At 56.0% G+C, this 21,890-nt stretch overlaps 1 protein-coding gene across 2 annotated transcripts; it reads left to right on the plus strand.

Annotated features, from left to right (window-relative positions):
* The first annotated feature begins 1,605 nt into the window (after nt 1–1,605).
* On the plus strand, nt 1,606–21,606 carry EGFL7 (EGF like domain multiple 7). Of its 2 annotated transcripts, XM_052814872.1 has the most exons (10): nt 1,606–1,755; nt 6,591–6,659; nt 12,392–12,577; nt 14,323–14,445; nt 14,679–14,791; nt 15,537–15,632; nt 17,054–17,218; nt 18,135–18,199; nt 18,554–18,716; nt 20,752–21,606. In XM_052814872.1, exons 3-10 carry the CDS (start codon nt 12,498–12,500, stop codon nt 20,772–20,774), a joined length of 828 nt encoding a protein of 275 aa, XP_052670832.1. In that variant the 5' UTR covers nt 1,606–1,755; nt 6,591–6,659; nt 12,392–12,497; the 3' UTR covers nt 20,775–21,606. The 2 variants fall into 2 exon arrangements, with proteins under 2 accessions (XP_052670832.1, XP_052670833.1); XM_052814873.1 differs by lacking the exons at nt 1,606–1,755; nt 6,591–6,659 and adding an exon at nt 9,203–9,293.
* Nucleotides 21,607–21,890: the final 284 nt, after the last annotated feature.

Raw genomic sequence — 21,890 nt, forward strand, 5'->3', positions numbered from 1 at the left:
CTCAGCTCTGCACTGAGCACAAAAATGGATGGAGATAGATCCTCCCTACAGGTTAATGTAGCATGCACGCACAAACATACACGGCGTTTCATACACAACTGAGCACAAACACACGCTTGTGCCTAGAAGTGACTCCCCTGGACAGTTGCACTCCCGTGGAGTCCGTCAGCTGGCAACGCTTGCAGCAAGCAGCACGCAATATAAAGTCACCTATTGCTGGAGAGAGTGATGGGCGGCAGAAAACAGCCTTTAAGAACACGTCTGCCAAGGAAAACAAGTGGGGTCTTTCTTTAGCCATGCATTTATATAAATAAACACAGGAATATTTTGCAACTCCCAAGGGACTTGCCCAGAGTAATATTTTGCTGAATAAGGGTGGGAGTAATCCTCTGCTCACCGTAAGCCTGCGCACAAGCACTCTGCGCTGCCCAGACCGGGAGGACCCAGGCGTGTGCGGCACGAGCCGGGGACACGGCTCGGCTCCGGGGGAGCCCCAGACGACACGCGTCCCCAGACCCACGCCGCGCGCTCTGCCGAGCCAGGAGGAAAGCAGACGTGCTGCCGTGGGCGGCAGCAGGCAGCAACGGCCTGGCAGCCATGGGGCCACTCGCTTGGCAGCCTGATCGTGTCCTCTGTGAGAATCAAGAAACAATTACCACCTTCACAGCCCTCGTGTTCCAAAATGCCTCCTTTCCTGCCATGAAGTCTGGATCAAAGTTTCAAATTCCAATCAAAAAGTGTACCATTCCTCCTTTGGCTACCCAGAGCCAAGGTCACACATCCACATATATTAAATTTGAAATCGCAGTGAGCTTTGCACCAGAACAGCCTTGAAAATTACAAAGTTGGGGCAGCTGTTTCCACGCCTCTCTCTGCTGCCCAGTGCTGAAGACGCCATCTTTTCTGCATGATGTCCTGCCGGTTTAGTGGCCCGAACTGCGTGTACCTCGCTCTTTCCCAAGACAGGGACAGTGTGACGGGGGTGACAAGCCATCCAACAAACTGACTGACCGCTGTGTTGTAACCCAAATTTCAGGGGCTCACAAATACCCCAGAACCTGCTCCGCTGGTGCCTAACATCAACATGGACCCCTCTCGAGAAGATGGCCGCCGGCCTCGCCACGCTTGCCGCGGGCTGTGAGGGAGGCCCCAGCGCTGCGGGGTTCCCCACTGGCCCCCTGTCCGTCCCCTCCGAGGGGGAATGAGAGGCGGCTGCGGTGGGGGCTGCCGAAACGTGCCCCGTGCCAGTGAGGCAGGAGGGCGGGGGGCCAGCAGCCATCTTAGGCCTGGCGTGAGGTGCAGGCGGGGAGCCCAGGCGGGCAGCCCTCTCCCTCCCCGCGTCCCCGGGGACGCGTGGCTGCCTCCTCTCCGTTTCGGCACCCCGTGGCCGTCCCCGGTGGGCACGGTGTAGGGGTGCCGCCCCGCGGCCCCTCTCCCCCTCTGGGCGCGGGGCGGCCGTGTTTGTTCTCCTCGCGGCGCCCGTTATCAGCGCACAACACACACAGGAAGTCCTGTCTGGGATTGTCCATCCCCGGCCTGATTTATACAGGAAGAAAAGCATAAAAAGCCGCCCTTCCACCTCGGCAGCCACCTCCTGCCTGTGCGCGGCCGGCGGCCGGCCATGCCGGGGGTGCGAGGCGGGTGCCCGGGCCCGCCAGACCCAGGGCGGTCAAGCGGGGATGGCCGCCGGGAGCCGTCGGGGAGGACGGCGGCGGGGCTGCTCCCGGCGCAGCGGGGGACGGCGGGGCGCCGCAGGTACCGTACGAGCCGCAGCCGTCGCCGCAGCGGGGATGGGGTGGACGGGGATGGGGAGCCGGCGCTGGGAGGAGTGGGATTGTGTCCTCGCCGGGCCAGACCCTGCAAGCTCCGGGTGGGTTTTTGCCCCAGCTCAGGCAGAGATGATGGTGGGATCCTCGGGGGCCGGTTGAACACACAGCACGGGCAAAGGGCTGCCGGAGCGAACGGGTTTTTAAAGCATGCTTCGGCTGCTCCCGGCGGGGCTGGCTCTGCTGTCAGCCACGCACGTGCTGAGCTGAGGAGCGTCTCCAGCGCTGGTTTGCTCAGAGCGGAGCTCAACCTGCAGCACTATTCTTTTTAATTCACCCCACTGGCACTCAGGCTGTTTTCTAGGAGCGGAGAACTCAGAGGGTAAATTTTACCTCCTGTGCGTGTAGAGGAAGGCTGCAAACGCTTGCACAAATACCTGCGAGATAGCTGGAAATTCTCAGCAAATCTCCTTTCTTTCCATAACTCATTCTCTTTTTCCATCTGCCTGCTCTCTGAACACCTCTGATACGACACCACGTTGTTCATCCTTCTGCCCGTGCTCCCCCCATCTGCTCTCTCTCCTCTCTGCACAGCACGTGGCGGTGCCGCTCGCTCTCGGTGCGGCAGGACCCTGATCCGTGACACCGCGCTGCTCATTTCAGATTGCACCGCAGCAGAGTTTGGCCCCCGGACGCGGGCAGGACGCGGGGCTGGACGTGGCTGCGGGCAGGGACCATCCCTGCTATCGCACACACCTGAGGCTTGCCCTGGCTAACGGCCGAGCCTGGAGCGTGCCGGTGTGTGCACACCAGGAGCTCAGCAAAGCCTCTCTAATTTATAAGCACGGAGCTGGGTGATTTGCATGGTATCTGTTTTCAGCTACCTGCAGACCCGTGCGTCCCGCCATCCTAATCTGTGGCATTACACAAGGCAGGCAGGAGGCTTTCTGTGAGGCACCTGGGGTATTTTGGGATAAAAGGCTGGCTGTGGGTAGGAGCAGCTGGGATACCCAGGCACTGGCTGGCTGTGCGGGAATATGGAGCAGGACCACACCAGTGAATGGCTCTCGGTAGAAATAACCAAGCAAACTTTTTCCCAGGGTCTAACATTCATGGAATCAATTCACTGGGCAGAGAATCAAACATAATAAGAACTAACAAGGCTTTGTCAGTGATAAAATTAAAAGCGGATTGGGAAGCTCTGCCACCGCTTGGGAAGCTGTGCGAGACAGAAGCCCAGATGCGGTGGCTGGACCCTGAGCCTTCTCGAAAATCCGCCTCTCCTCTGGGTAGCAGCAGAAAACACCGAGTCTGCCCTGTCAGATTTTTAATGTTGTTCCCCGTGACCCAGCATTCATTCTTCCAATTGAGTTAGTCCCCCACTACGCTGTTAAACTACCAGCTCTGAACAAGTTTCCCTAGAGGTAAGGAAGAGAAATTGAATCTGGGCTGCAGGCTCATTTGAGCCATTTCCCAGACTCTACTGCTGCAGATGGGGCTGGCTCTGGGGAGACAGATTTACAAACTGCAACAAATTAGAGTAAACGAACCTGACTCACAGTCACACCAGCAGCAGAAGGGCATGGCGAAACACAAGGGAAGATTTAACTTGAGGTTTCAGACCAGACAGAGAAAGAAAAGGGTCTCTGCAAGCAGAAGAGGATGATCAGAAACGTTATTTAATTCTCCGTCCTCTCTTCCAAAGTGAACGCTTGGATTCCCGTCCTGCCCCTAGCCTGGGAGGTGACTGCAGAGGGGAGCTCAACTTAGTGCAGGGTTTCTGGAGCTGGAGACTTTCTCCTGATAGAGAAGGATAATCAGAGCAAAAACCAGTCTTGTGAGAGATGCTCTCTCCTGAGCTGCTCACCGGGATGGCTGTGACGAAGGGACCGAGCCATGCATGCAAATCACAGAGATTCCCACCGCGCTTCCCGTGCGCTTCTTGGGGAGTGATTCACTGGGAAAACGCAGAGGGGAACGGCGGGGTGGGGGACCATTCCCTGCTGACTAATGCCACTTTTTGCCAGGGAAATTTCACAGAAAGCCGCGAAATTCAGTTTATTCCTGGGTGAGATGAATCATTTCCCAGCTTTTACACAGCAGCCATTACTGCCTCCTCTAAATGTAAATAAGAACTCATCTGCGTGCCCATAAGAGAAAATAAACCTGGCTACAGGGCATTGCCCTGTTCACGCATTTGTTTTTGCACAACTGCAGCTAGGCTGCTGTATGTCTCTGTGGTCACATTAAGTTATAACATACTGGTCCTGAGACACTTAGTGCTTGTGAAGTCCTTACTCAGGCAAAAAAAAACAACTTTGTGGGAATCAGATCTCAGTTGTAATATGCATAGCACTGGGCAACTGGTGTCAACAGACTGAGAGCTATGGGCCAAGTACTCTTCTTGGTTTGACCTGCTTTGATCCCACTGACATCAATGGACTCCTCTCGATTTCCACTGAGATAACTGGTCTTCAGCTGACGCAACCGAGAACAATATGGGACATAATAGAATAGTGGGAGGCTGTTTTTCCTTACAGAGCTCTGCAGAACAGGGGCGGCTCCAAAGCCTAAACTTAAGTGTAAAGTTTACAGGCAGCCTTATAAAAAGCCTGAGCAGAAGAGTGTGTCCTAAAGCAGGAAAAGCCATTCCCCCTTTTTTCAGAAGCACCAAAAATTCCTATTGCTTTAGCAAGTGCTTCCAGTTCTGTGCAAGACCCCTGCGGAGGCCAGCGAGAGCCCATTGTACACAGCAGGTATGGGGTCAGCCATGGCTTGTAGAGCTGAAAAGTTTTGCATCTGTATGTGTGTCACTCTTCCATCTGTCTCCCCATCCATCTATCTCCATCTGCCACTTCAGCACCTCTGGCCCCAGTTTGGGGAAGCGCTCGTGTGCTCGGGCATGTCCCATTTACTGTGATGGGCTGTAAGCACTCCTCTCTTAAGAGAGGGCTCCTGATGTGGAACCTTAGCGCTGATCTCCTATTAATTCTCCTCTGTTAATCATTCCTTTTTCACGCCTACAGAGCCAGAGCAAAGTTGAGTCCCCCCCACCCCAGCCCCAGACACCCTCACACCCTCCGGGCTCACCTACCACACAGGGGACTGGCTGGAAGCCCAGCACACACCTCCAGCCCTCAATCCACCACGGATGCTCTCAGCGTCACGTCGGATCTGTCTCCACTGCCCGGGCGGGTGCGATGTGCTTGGCAGATCTGCGGGATGGGCTTTAGGAAATGGGGAGGGGGGTGAAAATGTCACCTTTGCAGCCAGCCCGGTGCTCAGCCTGAGACCTGCTCCTGGGCCAGCACTCAGCGTGCCTCGTAGCTCACACTGGTGGTAAAACCAGTGGGAGACAAGGAGATTTCGACACTGTTAAATCCGAGAGGGAGGTTGGGCAGAAACATTTCTTTCTTGGCCTGGAGACAAGCATTAATATTAGATGTCGTGGGAGTACTCTTCTAGTGTGCAAGGGAGAAAGCTTTGGAGGAAACATGTAAAACACCGGTCCAGGGAGGACTTCAAATTCAGACAAACTTGCAGTCAGGAGCCAAAATCCCATACTGCCTTTGTCAGAAGCTCATCACGCCGATATTAACAGAGCCAACAGATCTGATCTTCCCCCACTCTGAACTGGCATAACTCCTCTGCTTTCAAGGGAACTTTGCCAGGCAGTGTCCTGGGGGATTTCCTCCCTTCATAATGAATATTAGCATATAAGACACTGAACCCTCCCTAAGAGCAGAGGATTAAATGCTCTTTTAATGGGCTATATGCAGTTCTTAAGCAGCTGATGTGGGCACTTGCTTGAGCAAAGATTTGACCCAGTAAATGGAACTGAAGAGCAAACATTTTGCAATTAAAATACTTGCAGAACTTTAAAATGCTGAGTGTACTTAGGGAATAATTGCCTACTGGCTGAGAAGGCTTTAATGGAGACCCTGAAAGGCGGCTTGCTTAGTCCTGTGCCAGTTGGTGTTGTCCCACAAGGAGCTGAAAGATGAGTGCCACTCATGCTGGGTGCCAATGAGTCCATCCCCTTTCTCGCCATCAAATTTATACTTGGGATCCCAGGGACTTGTGCAAAGGTTGCCTGGGCAGTTAGGGGTCTTTGTCCTTAAATGAGTGTGTGTATATACTGAAGATGGTAAAATATAGTGTTGGGGTACAGCAGATGGGATCACAAATCAGTGTAAGGGAACTTGGATACACCCAGGAGAATGTCAGCAGGAATGTGGCACCCCATTCTCTTGGATTCTTGGAAATTCCCAGCCTTGGGCACTGGGGAAACTGCTGGAGGGGATAGCTTGGTGTTCAGCAAAGCCCTGGCACTGCGTTAGGTGGAACCAGAGCTTCTGATCTGCTCAGCCCTTGCTCATATCCCTGCCTGCTCAACCCCAAAGGGTGCAAAGGCACCGTGGGTCTGCCTGGCCTTTCCCACCCCAGTCACAGCACAGTGACCTACACTGCAAGCTCGTGTGAGCAAGGGGAGGATCAGGACCCATAGGATGCTCCTAAAACACCCGCTGTGCAGCCTGCACTGCACAGCAGGGCAGGGATGGGCCTCCCTGTGCCCTACCACCGGTATCATGATGTCCATGCCTCTCTGGCACACCAGCGAGCCTTTGTGGTGTGAGCTCAGTGCCAATGCCATACACGGGTACTCTGTAGCCGCGATCCTGCTTTCATCCTCCACCCTGCTCTGCAAGGACCTTTGGGAGCATCCAGGGAATGCCACACCAGGTCCATGGGCAAGGGCTGGGTCACTGATTTCTGTCTGCATGACAAGGGGAGTGTAACAGTGGGCTTTTTCTGTTCTGACAGTAAGAAACCAAGATGCTCCTTAAGGAAAGGATCCCTGCCCAGGACAAATGATGGAGCACTGCGGATAAGGTGAGTGTCTTGGCTGCAAAATGAGATCCTGCGCTTTCAGTATGGTCAGATGGAGCAGCTTTCCATTGGCTTCAAAATGCATTTTGCAATTATTAAACAAGTTGAGTATCAGGCTCTTCATCTCCGCAATACTCCAGAATAAACAGTAACACTCTCTGCCTAGTAAGATAATTACCGTCCCTTCAAGGCTCTTGGGAAAAGTTGCCTGTGCTTCGTGCTTATGAGATTAAGTGAGCTGAAATCATTCCCCAGAGGTAGGCTGGATCCAGACAGAGCGAGCAAACCTGTTTGTGCCATGTGAGATGCTGTGTAACACGGAGTTGTGCTTCCACCACCATCAGCAAGCCTTTCCCTTGCTGCTGGGAGGGATTCTGTCTCCCACGCGCTCCGTCCTCCCTGGCAATGGAGCTCCGTCTTCACCAGCTTGTCCCAGAGCTGATTCCCCTCTGCTCTGCTCCCTTCCTGAGGGAGGATCTCACCAAAGCAGTTTATGCTCTTTTTATGTGGGTCCACCTGAGAGCCCCACACCAGCACATTTAGCACCCATCAGCTGCCCCGGAGGGTGCAGCATGACGTGAGACAACTCCAGTTCCATCAGCAACCTCAGTGCATCCATGAGGAAATACAGGGGATGGGCCAGTGATCTCAGTTGCTCTTTTGGAGCCATTATTGTTTAACTGGTAAATATTTCTTTTAAATGCCTACATGCTTTCAAAAAAATTGCAAAGCTTAATGGGAACAAATATTCCCAGGGGGTTGTATCCTGCCATTCATTTGCACATCAGACCCCTGCTATCTTTAAGGCTGGTTCTGTGCACGGGCAGGCGCCTAAGTCATTTTAAAAACAATAAGCCTCTATGCTCTAATTTCCCAGAGAAAAATGTAGACAAAACAAGTGGCATTTTGGCACAAACTGAACTGCAGAATTTGCTTTGATAAATAACCAGGCATTTAACTGGAGAAGCCTGTAGGCAGCTGGGGGATCGGCCTGCCTGATCTGTCCCCAGGCAGGTGTTGGCAAGCCAGCGGAGCTGCACCCTGAGTGGGTCTGTGTGTTGAATTTGGGCGTCTCTCTGGGTCAATCCTCACACTGCTCCACAGCTACGGGGGCGTCTGAGGAATACTTTAAGCATCCTTTAGGGCTCGCTGGAAACCAGCCTCCCCGTCCTGGCAGTTCATCGCCTGCTTCTGGAGGACTTTGCTGTAGTAATGAGCTCAGGGGGATTAACAGGGCACGGCAGGAGGCTATGGGCCAGTATGGCGTGTTAGGTCTCTAACCTAGGGAAAGTTGATGTCTCCTCTTATAATTATATGTCCTCTTGGGGAGTGCAGAACCAGCTACAGTATTTTTTAGCAAGGAGAAATAAATTTGCCCTGGCCACTGCACTGGTGATGGACCATTTCACCTGGGAGTCTGAACACCCCTGGGCGAGGGGCTGGGGGCTATGCTGGGATCTCCTTCTCTTGCCATTAATCCCCTGCCCACCCAGGCGAGCTGGTCTGTGGGGGGGGCCAGGGACCTTGTGTCCCTGTAGCATAGGGCATGCAGGAACGGGCTGGCGGGGCTGCGGGGCTCAGCCTGCCGTAGGGAGTCTGCAGGTAAGGCTCCAGACCAACGCCAGGGCAGGGATCCCCTGCAATCCCACCGCCACCGGGGTCAGGACGGCAGTGACAACATATGGGGCACAACGCCAGTATGTGCCCCCCACCCTGGGCTGGGCTTCTCTGGGAGGGGGGGTCCTGCCCTGTCCCTGCACGTCCCCCCAGGACCAGACTTCTCCGGGGGGAGTCCTGCCCTGTCCCTGCACGTCCCCCCAGGACCAGACTTCTCTGGGTGGGGGGTCCCCCCAGGACCAGACTTCTCCAGGGGGTCCTGCCCCGTCCCTGCACGTCCCCCCAGAACCAGACTTCTCTGGGAGGTCCTGCCCTGTCCTTGCACGTCCCCCCAGAACCAGACTTCTCTGGGTGGGGGGTCCCCCCAGGACCAGACTTCTCCGGAGGGGGTCCTGCCCTGTCCCTGCACGTCCCCCCAGGACCAGACTTCCCCGGGGGGGTCCTGCCCCGTCCCTGCACGTCCCCCCAGGACCAGACTTCTCCGGGGGGTCCTGCCCTGTCCCTACACATCCCCCCAGGACCAGACTTCTCCGGGGGGTCCTGCCCTGTCCTTGCACGTCCCCCCAGAACCAGACTTCTCTGGGTGGGGGGTCCCCCCAGGACCAGACTTCTCTGGGGGGTCCTGCCCTGTCCTTGCACGTCCCCCCAGAACCAGACTTCTCTGGGTGGGGGGTCCCCCCAGGACCAGACTTCTCCGGGGGGTCCTGCCCTGTCCCTGCACATCCCCCCAGGACCAGACTTCCCCGGGGGGGTCCTGCCCCGTCCCTGCACGTCCCCCGGGGCTCCGGGGCACCTCGGCGGGGGGCGCGGGGGCAGGTGGCGGCTGGCGGGGGCCGGCGGGGCGGGGGCAGGCGGAGGCTCCCCGAGCCCCGGCGCTTCCCCCCCGGCCGGGAGGCTCCGCTTTCCTCCCCGCCGGGAGCTCATTGGGCCGGGGCGGAGGGACCGGCTCGGGCCGGGGGAGGAAATGTGCGCGGGGGGCCGCGGCGCGGCTCCCACTCCGCGGCTCCGGCACCGCCACCGGTGAGTCCCGGCGGGCGCCCGGCACGGCCGGGGAAGGGGCGGGCGGGGGGGGGCAGCGGCCGCATCCTCCGGCGGGGAGGGACGGGGACGGGGACGGGGACGGGGGGCGGCTGCGGCGGCAGGGCTGCGGGCAGTACCCGGACCGGCGGGCGGGGCTCCGCCTGCCCCGGGGGGGGGTGCAGCGCCCGGGGGAGCGGGGGTCGGCCTGCCGGAGGACCGGGGTGGGCATCCCCACGCCCTGCTCCGCGGTGGCCGTGTCCCTGCTGATGGGAGCCGTGTCCCTGCCGATGGGAGCCGTGTCCCTGCGCCCTGCTCCGCGGTGCCGTACCCCCGCAGCCTGCTCCGCGGCGTCCCCTTCCCTCGTCCCCAAGTCGCGCCCGGGTCCCTGTGCCTGTGCTCCGCGGTGCCTGCATGCCAGCCTGCGCAGAGAGCAGCTGGAGGTGGTTTGTAAGGGAAAATCCGTCTCCCTGCTGCTGATGCTGACCCTCTCCAGGAGGGTTGGGCTCTAAGGGCACAGACCAGCTCCGGTGCGCGGTTGGGAGCAGCGGTTTCACCTGCAGAACCAGGCCGGGCTGTTTGAAAAAGCGCAGCTACCGTGAGGGTAATTGAATCCTCTTGAGGGACTGGATTCTCTTGCACCACTTTGCAGACAGACCCCGATTCCTACTGCTGCCATCAGCTGGAGTTGTAGCCTTGGTTTCATGGGCAGAGCTGGACGAAGCGCTGTTCACCCACACGGTGGGTTGTATTTTTCCCGTTGGTGGCCGTGGTGGGTTAGGCAAGAGCAGACTCAGGAGAGTAATGGGAACGTTTCTGGCTGGTGGGAGAGGGACCCCCAGACTCAGAGGAGCACATGGCCAGCCGAGGAGACCGCTGCCCCTTGAAACAGCAGAAGCTGAGATGCACCCACATAGTTTCACTTGCCAGACCATGGGGCTTCACCTCTTCATCTGAGACACTAGAAAGGCAGTGACAAAACCCTCTTTTTTTTCTTAAGCATGAAAGATTTTCCTTAAGTTATGTGCTTTAAAAGAGGAGTATTAGAATAGGTAGTGGCAACAGGTTGGAGGATCTTCAGTGGCTTTAAAAAGGCTGATTTTCATAAGCTCATAAAAAAGACAAGTACAGACTATCATATTTTCCACTTTTGAAACTTTTTCTGGTATGAAGCAACCATAATTTTATGACCCAGAGGGATACTCTGACCACTTGAGGTAGGGCAATGCCGCTCCATTTCAAAGCGAAAAAACAAACTGTCTATATTTTAGGCTTGTGCCCTGTATTTCTTGCCTTCCCCACAGGGAAAGCTCCCACAGCACTCACGGGAATCCTGTGGGAGAGTGGAGATGGTTGGCAGAGTCTGACTTACAGACTTCTGGAGAAGCACCGCTAGTCTAGGGATCTGTGATTGTGAGGAAAATATGTGTCCCAGTATAGCCCTGGGAAAAGCTGGCTGGCTGAGCAGTGGGGAGTTAGTACGCCTCTGTACACTAGTGTCCCTGGGATGTCTCCAGGAGGACTGGGGAGAATGAAGGTTTCTTCACTATTTTTTTAAAACTTTCCTGCAGGTCAACCAAGATTTGATTTCCTGATGGTGGAGCTACCATATATTAATCATTAGAAGATGAAATTTATTGCTACGTTTGGAGGAAAATGGAGGACTACAGGCTTTACGTCACCAAAATCCTCCTTACATCCTCAAAGCTGGGCTTGCACGGAGGTTAAGATGGGCCCGGGCATCTGCAGCTCCCTCCTGGGCTGTGGCTCCATGGGAATAGCTCGTACCACTGTAGGAGCAGGGTGGGCACGTTGCTATCCCTCACTGTCCTGGAGCCAGACCCTCAGCTTCTGAGTCCCTGGCTGGGTGAGGAGGGGAAGGGGCTGCTCAGCCAGCCATCTGCCTCACTCAGCGCTATCACTGCATGGAAACATGCACAAGACGTTTGATATTAAGGGGCAGGAAGGCACCAGGCTGGTTTCTCTCCAGATGCAGGTCTGCATCTCTCCATGCCTCAGTTTCGTCACCTGCACAAAGGAAAAGATGATACTGAGTCCCTTGGAGAAGGGCTTTGAGACCTGCAGCATCTACAGATTTGAGACGGTTATCCCTAACAATTTGGCTCGGAGTTAGGAATTGTCCCAAAGGAGTTTGGGGATGAACCTGCAACTCTCCAGTCCAATCCCACCCCACATCACCTGGGGATTTTAGAAAGTTCATTTGCAGCTCACCATATTTGCAGTTTCAGAAGGATGTTTCGTTTTGTGTTGCCTCCCCATAAAGCTACTCCTTTCCCAAGGTTTAATTGGAAAGACTGATTCTTTCTTTAATTGGCATATATTTAAGGTGGCTTGCTTTATTTCTTCCTGCTTTGACTGCTGCCATCCGGAGGCCAACTGTTTTGTTTAAATTAGATATTGTTTAAATTAGATATCATTATCGACCTCCTTCAGCCTTGTGTCATATTTGTCCTCTGCTAGAAAATCAAAGCCTCTTTATTCGCGACTTGGTTAGTACTGACTCTGCAGACAGTACATATGGCCCTTACAGCTCTTTTCTCTGGCAAGAACTTGTATTTTAAAGAGAAGAAGATCAGATTTCAGTGTGTTATGTGGTGGGAAAATGCAGCTTTACAATTCTGTATGGATTAAGAATTACAGGCCATTGTTTTGCCCTCGCTGCCTGGAATTGGCAGCGTATTTCAGAGCGACACAGGTCCCTTCCCTACCACTTGGTCCCCGGTGCCGTGAGAGCATCTCCTACGTGCCGGGCCAGGCATGCCCCTGGGGTAAATCACTGCCATGCCGGTGACTGGAGTGGAGCAAAGCTGGTTTATGCCTGGAGGAGCACCCGCCTTGCCAGGGGTTCACTGGTCCCTCGTGTCCCCTCTTCCCCTGTGCTTTGGCATGTCACGCTGCTCTGTTGCCACCAAGTGTGCTCCTGCCCCAGCCCCTTGCGCTGCCCTCGGAGGGTCTCTGCACACCCAACGCCGTCGCTCTTACCACGGGAGTGGGGGCTGGCCCTGTCCCCACAGCTCCATCAGATGTCACCGGCCGGGGACAGATGCCACACGTTCACACCGCTCTTCTCTTGGTTGCAGGGTTCCCCGCTGAAGGGCGAGACATGCGGTAGGAGCCAGCGCATCCCACCGAAGAGCGAGACTCGGTCGTGCCGCACAGCCTGGGGTGCAGCGGGAGGGACAGGACATGCGCCGCATCGGCTGCCTCCTCTCGGGACTCCTCTTCATCCTCAGTGTGACCAGCACGGACGGCTTTGCCCGGGCAGGGTAAGCCCCCTTTTTGTCTGCATCTCCCGGGTTTGCCCACCTGCACGTCACGGCAAGGCGCATCCTCTCTGGGTGATGAAGAGCCCTGTTCAGCCCGCTGGCTGCACGTGCATAGGCAGCTCGTCGGGCTGGCGAGGAGGCAGGAAAAGGCTCTGCTGAGTCCTCCTGACGCAGCCGGGACTCGGCAGCCCTTCGCTGGTGTTTGTTTTGTCACTGAAGCAAAAAAACCTCTCAGAGAAAATGCCCTGACTCCATTTAGCTCCATGCAGGGGACACAAAGACACTCTGGGCTTTTTGTCCGGGAGGGTCAAAAGCTGATCAGGCCCTGAGCTGTTCATTAATTATTATTGTCTCTTTCAAGCACGTCCTTGCACAAAAATATGCGCGCAGTCTTGCTATCACACCAGTCAAGCCTTGCAAACAAGCCATTAAAGGAGGATGCAGCCCCCCAGCTCTGAGCGGATGCACCGTCCAGGGGACACAGGCGTGGAAAGCCCCGGCGGATTGTTGCCTGCTGTGCCCTGTGCTCCCTGGGATGCTTCGGCAGCTGTGATCCATGGTCCTGCAAGCCCGGGAGTGGCAGCTCCAGAGATTCCCCTTCCCTTTGCGGGAAATGGGTCCGACACGATGCCCTGGATCCCAGCACAGCCTGGGCAGGCACAGCTCAGCTCCCACTGGGTCAGAGGAAGCCCAGAGCTCGGTGCCCCAGTTTCTTCCCCAGCCAAAAGGACCTCAAGCTCAACACCCTCTCCCCAAATACAGCTCACATTTTCTACAAAGTTTGTTTTCACGCTGAAATACTCTCCTCTAAATAGGAGAAAACCTAATAGGTTAAACCTATTGCATTCTGGTTGTGACTAAAACCGCAGGCTGAATTCCTCGTTTGCACGCACAGGCTGCAGCTATAGCTTTATTCTAAATTTTGCAAAGCAAACAATTGCCATTTAAAACTTGCATGTTCTATAGCATTAATCAGTGAGGCTGAGAGGAGTTTTCTGGAGTTAATGGAAGCCATCTGATGTCCATGCTAATTCCCAGGCTTTTTATTCTAGTTTCTAATTGGGCTGGGAGGCTGAGACAAGTAGACGAGTTCCTCAGTGGAACTGACCTGCTTGGGATGGAAAATGTTGGAAAAAAGAATTTTTAACCAAGACCACTTTGGCTGTTAACCTTGGGAAAGTTTTTGACTGGATCACAGTTATCTTAGGAAGACTGGAGGGTGACTTTCATCTGGCCTCTACTTTTTTGCGGTGAGCCTGACCCTTCTGTGAAATCATTAATTTCTTGGTGACCACAGGGACATCCATTTCAGGACTGCAAAAGTCTCAGAAAGGAAAAATCCACCCAGAAAGTGAGTGATTTTAGTGGAAGGGAGGCAATGAATGGAGGAAGAACTGCTTTGAGTAAATCTTCCCCTAAATCTGGGCCCCGACTGCTCCCCCGGGACGGAGGGACTGTGCCGGGGTGAGTGTACGAGGAGACGTCAGCGCCTTCGTGCAGGGGCTGGGTAGGAAGAGCCCGTGCAGCCTGCAGTGCTCAAGCTTTGTGTCGCTGCCCCAAAACAGCCTGAAGTAGCCTCCTGGGTCACTCGGGCAATTAGCCGCTGCTGTTTAAATAGCCCTCTGTAGGGAGGGACTGTCAGGCCACGTCCTGGGCTGATGTAAATCAGTGGAGCCCCTTTGCCCCGAAGGGAGAAGCAGTGGGTTGTTTTTTAGCCGGTGTCTGACCCGCTCCCCTCTCCGCAGCCGCAGAGTCTGTGCCGCTGCGCCGCAGAGCCGGACGGCCGCCTACACCGAGTCCCACGTCCAGCCCGTCTACCAGCCCTACCTCACCACCTGCCAGGGCCACCGCCTCTGCAGCACCTACAGGTGAGGGCAGCCGCCTGCACCCCGGACCTGGTCCCTGAGAGGGAGCCGGATCCGTCCCAGCGAGGCAGTGACCCATGGGGGCTGCGGAAGGGGCCTGATCCCTAGGGAGGGGGCTTCCAGCCCCTGGGCAGGGGGTGCCAGCGCAGGGGGTCTGAGCCACTGGCGTGGGAACGGGATGGGGGGCTTGGGGCAGATGCTCAGTCACCCAGCTCAGCCCCATCCTTGCGTTGCAGGACCATCTACAGGGTTGCCTACCGGCAGGCGTACAAGCAGCTGCCCCAGCCCGTGGCCTCGTGTTGTCCCGGCTGGAGCAGAGCTAACAGCCACACGTTCAGCTGCGACAGAGGTAAGAGGCTGCTGTGCCACCCCGGTGCCAGCGCTCGCCCTTCCTCCAGACCCCATGGCCCGGGTAGCTCAGGTCCCTGGACGAGGCCCCGGCAGCCAGCTCTCTCATTTAGCAGCACTCTGCCTGTCAGGCGGATTCTCCCTGTAGGAAAGCATTTAAATTTTCGGCATCACAACCAAATGTGGTTCAATTTCTGATTAATTCCCAGGCTTCCTCTGCTGCCTCGCAGGCCTTTTTCCTTTGGGATCGCCTATTAACTTTATAGTTACCAGAGGATAAATAAAACGAGTAAGTCCTTTCCATATAAATCAGCAGTAATAGAAGAGAAATGCTTTCAGGAGGCAATCATGATGTACAGCACAAAACAAATGCAAACCACATCAGCAGCTAGTCCATCCCCAGATGGGCTCAGAGCGCAGCACCAGGGGCTTCCCAGTGCCTGCTGCTGCCCGTCGGCCCTCCTCCCTGCCAGCTGTGCTGGCTGCAGGCGCCTCAGCCTCTTTCCAGGCTGCAAAACCAAGGTCCTGTTCATCCCACCCATCCTGTGCCCTGTGCACCCCAGTCAGCTCAACCCCACCGCTTTGGGGCTGGGGCAAAGCATCCTGGCCCTGGGCTGGTGCTGGTGTGTGTTTTGCTGTGTGTGTGTGTACTGTGTGTGTGTCTACACGTACCCACGGTGGCAGGGGAGGAAGCTCAGGGACCCCAGAGCTGCCCGGTGATGCTGTGCCCATGTTTTGTCTTGCAGCTCTCTGCTGGGTGCCGTGCCAGAACGGTGGGAGCTGCACGTTCCCCGGCAGATGCGCCTGCCCGCCTGGCTGGACGGGGCGAGCCTGCCAGACAGGTACGAGCTGTGCCGCTCCCCTCCAGGCTCCCTGAATCGGGCCTGCCCCACTGCTGCCAGGAGAACTTCTCTGGGGAGCAGCAGAGCTGCCATGGGGCTCTGGAGGTCTTCTGCCCACAGACTGAATCCTTGGTGGGGGACGGGGACCAGCACCGTGGCTCCTCACCAGGCCTTGGCACATGCCTGGTGCTACTCAGACCACAGAGGGAAACCAGCGTGTTACACCTCCGCACGCACGCACACATGCACACCTACACATATTGCTCCAGGGCAGCGCTGCCTGATGGTCTGGCCAGGAAAGGACGGGAAGCTTGGCTCCCAGGGGAGCTCTGACCTCCCTTTGGCTGCCTCAGTGCTCCCAGCCCTCATGTGCAGCCCTGGCATCCACGTTTTCTCTCTGCTGCTGCTCCGCGCTAGGTCAGTGTGAGCAGAGGCTGTACTCTGCCATGACTGTGCAGTGAGCGAAAGGCCTTCTGCAGAGCAGCCGTTTTACGCTTGTGGGGTTGGCCTGAGATTGTGTGCTTGTAATGACCCATCTCCCAGGCTTTGCAAATTCTCACTGTAAACTAAGACACCCATTTACTGCAGAGACTAAATCTGTGAACTGAAAATATCTGGGGGTGGAGGGGAAGCCTGGCGATCTCCAGGCACAGAGCTCCTCTCCAGCATGAGCACAGCCCGGTGCTCCTTACGGGAGCACAGGGAAATCAGGCAGCATGGTGCACACCAGCATGGTGCAAGCCCCTGCCACGGCATTTCCCGGCTTTTCGCCCTCCTGTAAAGCAGAGGAGGAGCGTGTGGCATTGACCCATGCTGGGCCAGGCAGAGCTGAGCACATCGCTGACAGCTCCGGCTCCAGCGCAGGGGGGAAAGGATTTTCCCACTGCCTAAAACAGATTCGCCCGGGCGTGGGAAGCGGTTCAGCTCATTTTGCTTTGTGGGAACAGCTTTAATAACTCCCCCGTGTGAGGAGAGGTTACTGGGTTTTGTACACACTTGAAAGGCTGATAGCTCCTCGCCACGGCTGGCTGGAACCAAAACCCCGGCCATAAATCCAGGATGAGAGCTGAGCACTGCCTGCGCCTGCCCAGCTAGAGCTGGGACATTTCTGACCACAGCTTTTGTTTCTGGCTCTTTTGTGGGGGGAGCGGGTGGAGGTGGGGAGGCCAGATCCCCCTCGGGGTTAGCCCAGGTTTACTCCAGCCGGGTGCAAGAGGAGAGGCTGTCCCAGGCGCTGGCGGGTCTTGTCCTCACACCCTGCAGTGCTGAGAGCACCCAGAGCTGTCCCCAGCACAAATGCCAGCTCGGTTCGGGGTCCCATTGCATCCCCACCCTGCGTGGCTGAGCCATCCACGCCTCTCGCCCCTGCTAAGCACCTCCTCACCACCCCTGTCCTCGCTGAGCCGTACCTGTGGTTTCAGACGTGGATGAGTGTGCCGGCCAGAGCCACGGCTGCGGTCAGCTCTGCATCAACACGGCTGGGAGCTACCGCTGCGCCTGCCGGGATGGCTTCAGCCTCGCTGCCGACGACAAGGTGTGCCAGCCCCTGGTGCCAGTGCCCGAGCCAGAAACCTTCAGCCAAGCAGGTAACCTGTCCCACCCCTGTTGCAGGACAGCCCCGGCTGCTCGGGGCCTTCGATGAAAGCTGGGATTAACACTCAGCATCACAGGGTGGCTGGAGCAGGAGTGGCAAGAGACAGGAGAAGGGATGCCAGCCAAACCCCCTCAGCTTTATTCTCAGTGACCCAAGAGTCCCTCTACCTCCCAAACAACCTCCCCTGTGCACAAGTCCAGCCACTGCTCCATCTGCAAGGGTGACAGAGCCTGGCCGTGGCATGCGGTGTCCGGGATGTGGCTGTTCTCTCCATCATCATCATCCTTCCCACAGGGCAAGTCCGGAGCCACGAGGAGCGGCAGACGCCGCTGGTGACGGCCCATTATTACTTTTGGTACGCGCTGTGACACTTCAAACTCGTACCGTGAGTAATAATGCGCTGTGGCCAGCACAGGCATCACGCAGTAAACACCTGGGAGAGCAGGGCACCATCTGCATGTGCCCTGCAAGCCACCTGCCTTTATCCCCTGTCCAGGGCCCTCAGCAGGGACAAGCCTTTGTGCCCACCCTGGGACAGGGCAGACCCAGGTGCTAACTACTCTGACAACACAGGCACGAAAGGCCAGGCTTCACCAGATGTCTTATCCTTTAAGCATCACCCCACTGCCTGAAAAATTCCCCACTTCGTTGCAGGTACTCCAGCAGGAAGGAGAGGCTTGTGCGCGTTAGCAGCAGGACTAGATGCCAGTGCTTGCAGCAGGCGTTGGATCCCGTTGATGCTCTGGGGGCTGGTCCCAGCGGGACAGACCCCGGGGGTTCACTAGGAGAGGAGTGGAAAGCAGCAGAGCTTGGCCTGAGCTCTGCAGCAATGTCTCTCCCCAGCAGCTTCCACTTCACCTCAGGCAATGGGCTTCTACCCACTGACCTTCTCTTGGTCACTTTTTCAGGTCCCCCCGGTGAAATGAAGGAAGAAATGAAAGACCTGAAGAGCAGAGTGGAAGCGCTGGAGCAGGTGAGCTTTCAGCACACCCCTCTGTCCTGCCCTCACTGCCCTGTTGCAGCTCGAGGCTGCTCTCAGCCAGCTCCCACCCTGGGCTGTTTGCAGCCAGGGTTTCCCTCCGCCCCGGCTTTATTTTTAACATCATGCTGGCCTCACGCCGCAGCGATCCCAGCTGTGCTCCACGCTGCCGGCAGCGCCCACGCAGCAGCTCTTCCAGCCCAGCGGCCCTTTGAATGCAACCAAAGCCCCGCAAGCCGGCTGGCATGCGGCCCCGGTGGGGTGCACCCGGCAGGCAGCATGCTACGTCCCACCGGGTGATCCTCCTGGCTGGGGAGGACACGCTCACGGCTCTCCTTCTCCCTGCAGAAACTCCAGTTGGTGCTGGCCCCCTTCCACAACCTCATGCCATCTGCGCCGGAGGATGTCGGCGCAGACCCCATCAGCCGGCTGTCCCACTCCCTCCAGCAACTGGACAGAATCGACTCCTTGAGCGAGCAGATCTCTTTCCTTGAGGAGCGGCTGGAGACATGTAAGTGCCTGGAAAAAGCAGGGTTGAAGTATTTCACTCCACCCACACTGGCCATGGTGAGCAGATGCAGGCCAACAAGATCAGTAACACATAAACCACTATTAATCTCTATCTCCCTCAAGCTCAGCAGCCTGTAATTAGTAAAAGATGAACACAAACAGCCCATTAGCTTCATTTCAAAGCTGTTTCTATGGCTGCACCATCTGATTGTCCTTGTAGCAGCCAAATCATAAGATCGGCACATGGAAATGTGGCTCTGGGGCAGAATCAGAGGGAGCCCACTATGAGCAGTGGGTCACGTCTCACAACCTGCACCCTCGCCGGCTGTGTTCCCTTCCTGTACTGTTATAACTTAGTCCATAGAAAAGAAACCCTAACTCTTACGAAATTAACAGCCCAAAAAGTCAATCAGGAAAGTGCAGGGAGCGTGCAGAAGTTGGCAGATTTACGAGCCTGGGAAGTTTTAGGCATTTTTTTTTTTTAAGTCTACAGACCAGTCCTTTGCCAAGCAGTGGACCAGAGAGGGTCTCTTAAGTAGCAAACTCTGAAGAAGAGACACTGCTGAGAGCTCTCGTGTGAAATGGCTGAAGGTGGGGGAGGTCCTGCCTGGCATGCTGCCCCACAGCACGGCAGAGCAGGGCAGCATCTCCTCGGGTCCCTGAGGTATGTGCAGAACTCTCCCTGGAGCACTGCAGCTTGACTCAGAGCAGAGCACGAACCATACGAACACTTTATTTGATAGGCAGCTCTTTTTCCCATTGAATAATTCCAGTCAAACACACCCAGAAACTAGGCACGGGTGGGCCAGCTCAGGAGGTGGTGTGCGGCAGCAGCCTGGTGCTCATGGCAGAGGGGTGAGGATGCTTGGAAAGACTTAATGGGAAACTGTGTTTCAGGGCATATCCAGTCCCAGTTCACTGCTTGCAGTAATGGCTTAGATATAAAAGACTTCAAAGAACTTGTTTGAAAACTAAGTAGCAGCAAATAGACACTTAAAAAACATCTCAGAAAGGGGTAATCATCATGAGTGTTCCAGCAGAACGAGTTTCCTAGTACTGCCCTATACATATCATTAGTGACAGCACCGAGGAATGTGAGCAGTATCACAAGGTAACATGGATTTATTCCAAGGGATGACTCCAAAGTCCTGAAATTAACTTCTGCCAAGCCTGTTCCGGCAAGCAAAACTTGTTTTTGTCCCTCTCATGGTCCTGAAAGTCCCTGGAGGACTCAAGACTGTCCTTTCATACTCCAGCAAGCACTGGGGCTTGAAGGGCATCCCGTGGAGAATAAAGCAGCCATCCATTTTCTGTGCCTTGTGAAGCATTTTACAACTGAATGCTAAGATACAACTGCACCCTCCAATTATTTGCCCAGTGGGGATGTGTGTAAGGACTAAAAATAATTTTCTTTTCTTTAAACCACCAGTGAAGGCATAAGACCTGATCTCGCTAAGCCATAACCATTTTAGCCCCTCTAAGTCTGAATTACCCCCAATTCAGCACAGACTGTCAATGCTCGGCTGTGACACAGCCAGTTAACAGCAAGACAGACCCACAACTGCATGTGGCTGTGCCACAGCCACCCCATGTGGTCCCTTCCCCAGCCCAGGAGCTCCCTGGGTGCTGGGGACTTCGGTGACCAGCAGCACCTGCTTCTGATTACTGCCACACAGAGCCACTGGCTGCGTCCGTGGCAGGGACAGGCTGGTCCCAGCCTCCCGTCCTGGGGCAGCCAGTGGTATTGTCACTGGCTTCGCCCCCCACCTCCAACCTTGGGATACTTTGCACAGGACTTCCCAGGCCCAGGCGAGGCTGGCGAGGACTGCAGCACGCTGGGGAGGCGAGAATGACGCTCCCAAATGTGGCAGGACAGAGCCAGCCTGGGGTTGTTTGGCAAAGGGAAAGCATCAAGTGTGGGTGACACTCACAGAGGTTGAGGTCAACCTCATCCTTCTTGGGGAAAGAGACAAAGCAAACCCAAGCTAACAACATTACTGGATTGTTGGGTTTTTTTTTTTTTTCTGTCTTCTCAGGTTCCTGCAAGAATGAACTCTAGCCGAGCACCCAAGGAATTGGAGCAAGATGCATGCATCCGCAGCTCTTCTCTCACTCTCCAGCCCCAGGCTGGGGCCGAAGCCACATCATCTACAGGAAGGCACAGGGTAGCAGGAGAAGGCTGGTTTCCCATCAGCATCTCCATCATTTTCTCTTCCAGCTCACCTTATCAAAGGTCACACAGTTACTTCCAAACTGGACTCTGAGCCCTCAGCATCTCAGCCCCTTCCTGATGGAGAGGCAGAAAATAAATGCCTTACCTCGTGCCATTAGTGCCGGTCTGGCTGTGCCAGAGAGACAAGCTGTACGTGAAGCCGTGTGGTGCTTAGCTTTGCCTGGCTTTTACTTAGCATTACCCTGGGACGTCACCTCCCAGGGAGCAGGGGGCACAGGGCTGGTCATGCTGCCTGCCCAGCCGAGCACAGACCTGGCCCGGGCAGGACAGCTGCCCCCACCATGCTCCCCCTACCTGCTCCCACCCAAGGAAGGCAGAGACAAGTCCTGCGTTTGGAGGACTACGGGCAAAAAGGACTTGTGGCAGGAGGGTAACCCCAAGCCAGGCATCGTGGCAGGGGACGGGTGCAACTGGTCCCTGCAAAGGTACGGCGCTGGCTGGGTACAGGGAGCGGGTGCCCATCCCTGCCGCTTCTGTTCTGCTCTCTGGGACCAGCCTCCCTCCGTGAGCGCTGGAGGTGGGCTGGTGCCTCACCGCTTCTTAGCGTGACAGCTGCAGCAGCTTGTTCTGAATTTACCTGCTCCTGCTCGCAGTCCTCTGTACCATCCCTGGGCCCTACAGAGCAGTAACAAGGCTGATGGTTTTACATGGACCTGAAGGTGCAGAGAGTCTGTTTTTACTTGTTTTAATAGAAAAACCTTTCCCTGTGACACTCCCATCATCGGCACAGAGCAGACAGGGACAAACCTCAGTAGCGCCAACAGGGTGAGGCCAAGGAGGGAGGGAAAATCCTTTGCATGCCTGCATTGAGGACCGAGGCCTGGCAAGCCCAGGTGTTTACACGGGCACGAGCACCGGCTGTTGGGTTAGCCGGTCTCTCCCAGACCCAACAGCCACTGTGCTGTCAGCCCACAGAACATGTACCTACCCCCCCCGCCAGCA

Source organism: Harpia harpyja, chromosome 19, assembly GCF_026419915.1.
Source record: "Harpia harpyja isolate bHarHar1 chromosome 19, bHarHar1 primary haplotype, whole genome shotgun sequence".
Lineage (NCBI taxonomy): Eukaryota > Metazoa > Chordata > Aves > Accipitriformes > Accipitridae > Harpia > Harpia harpyja.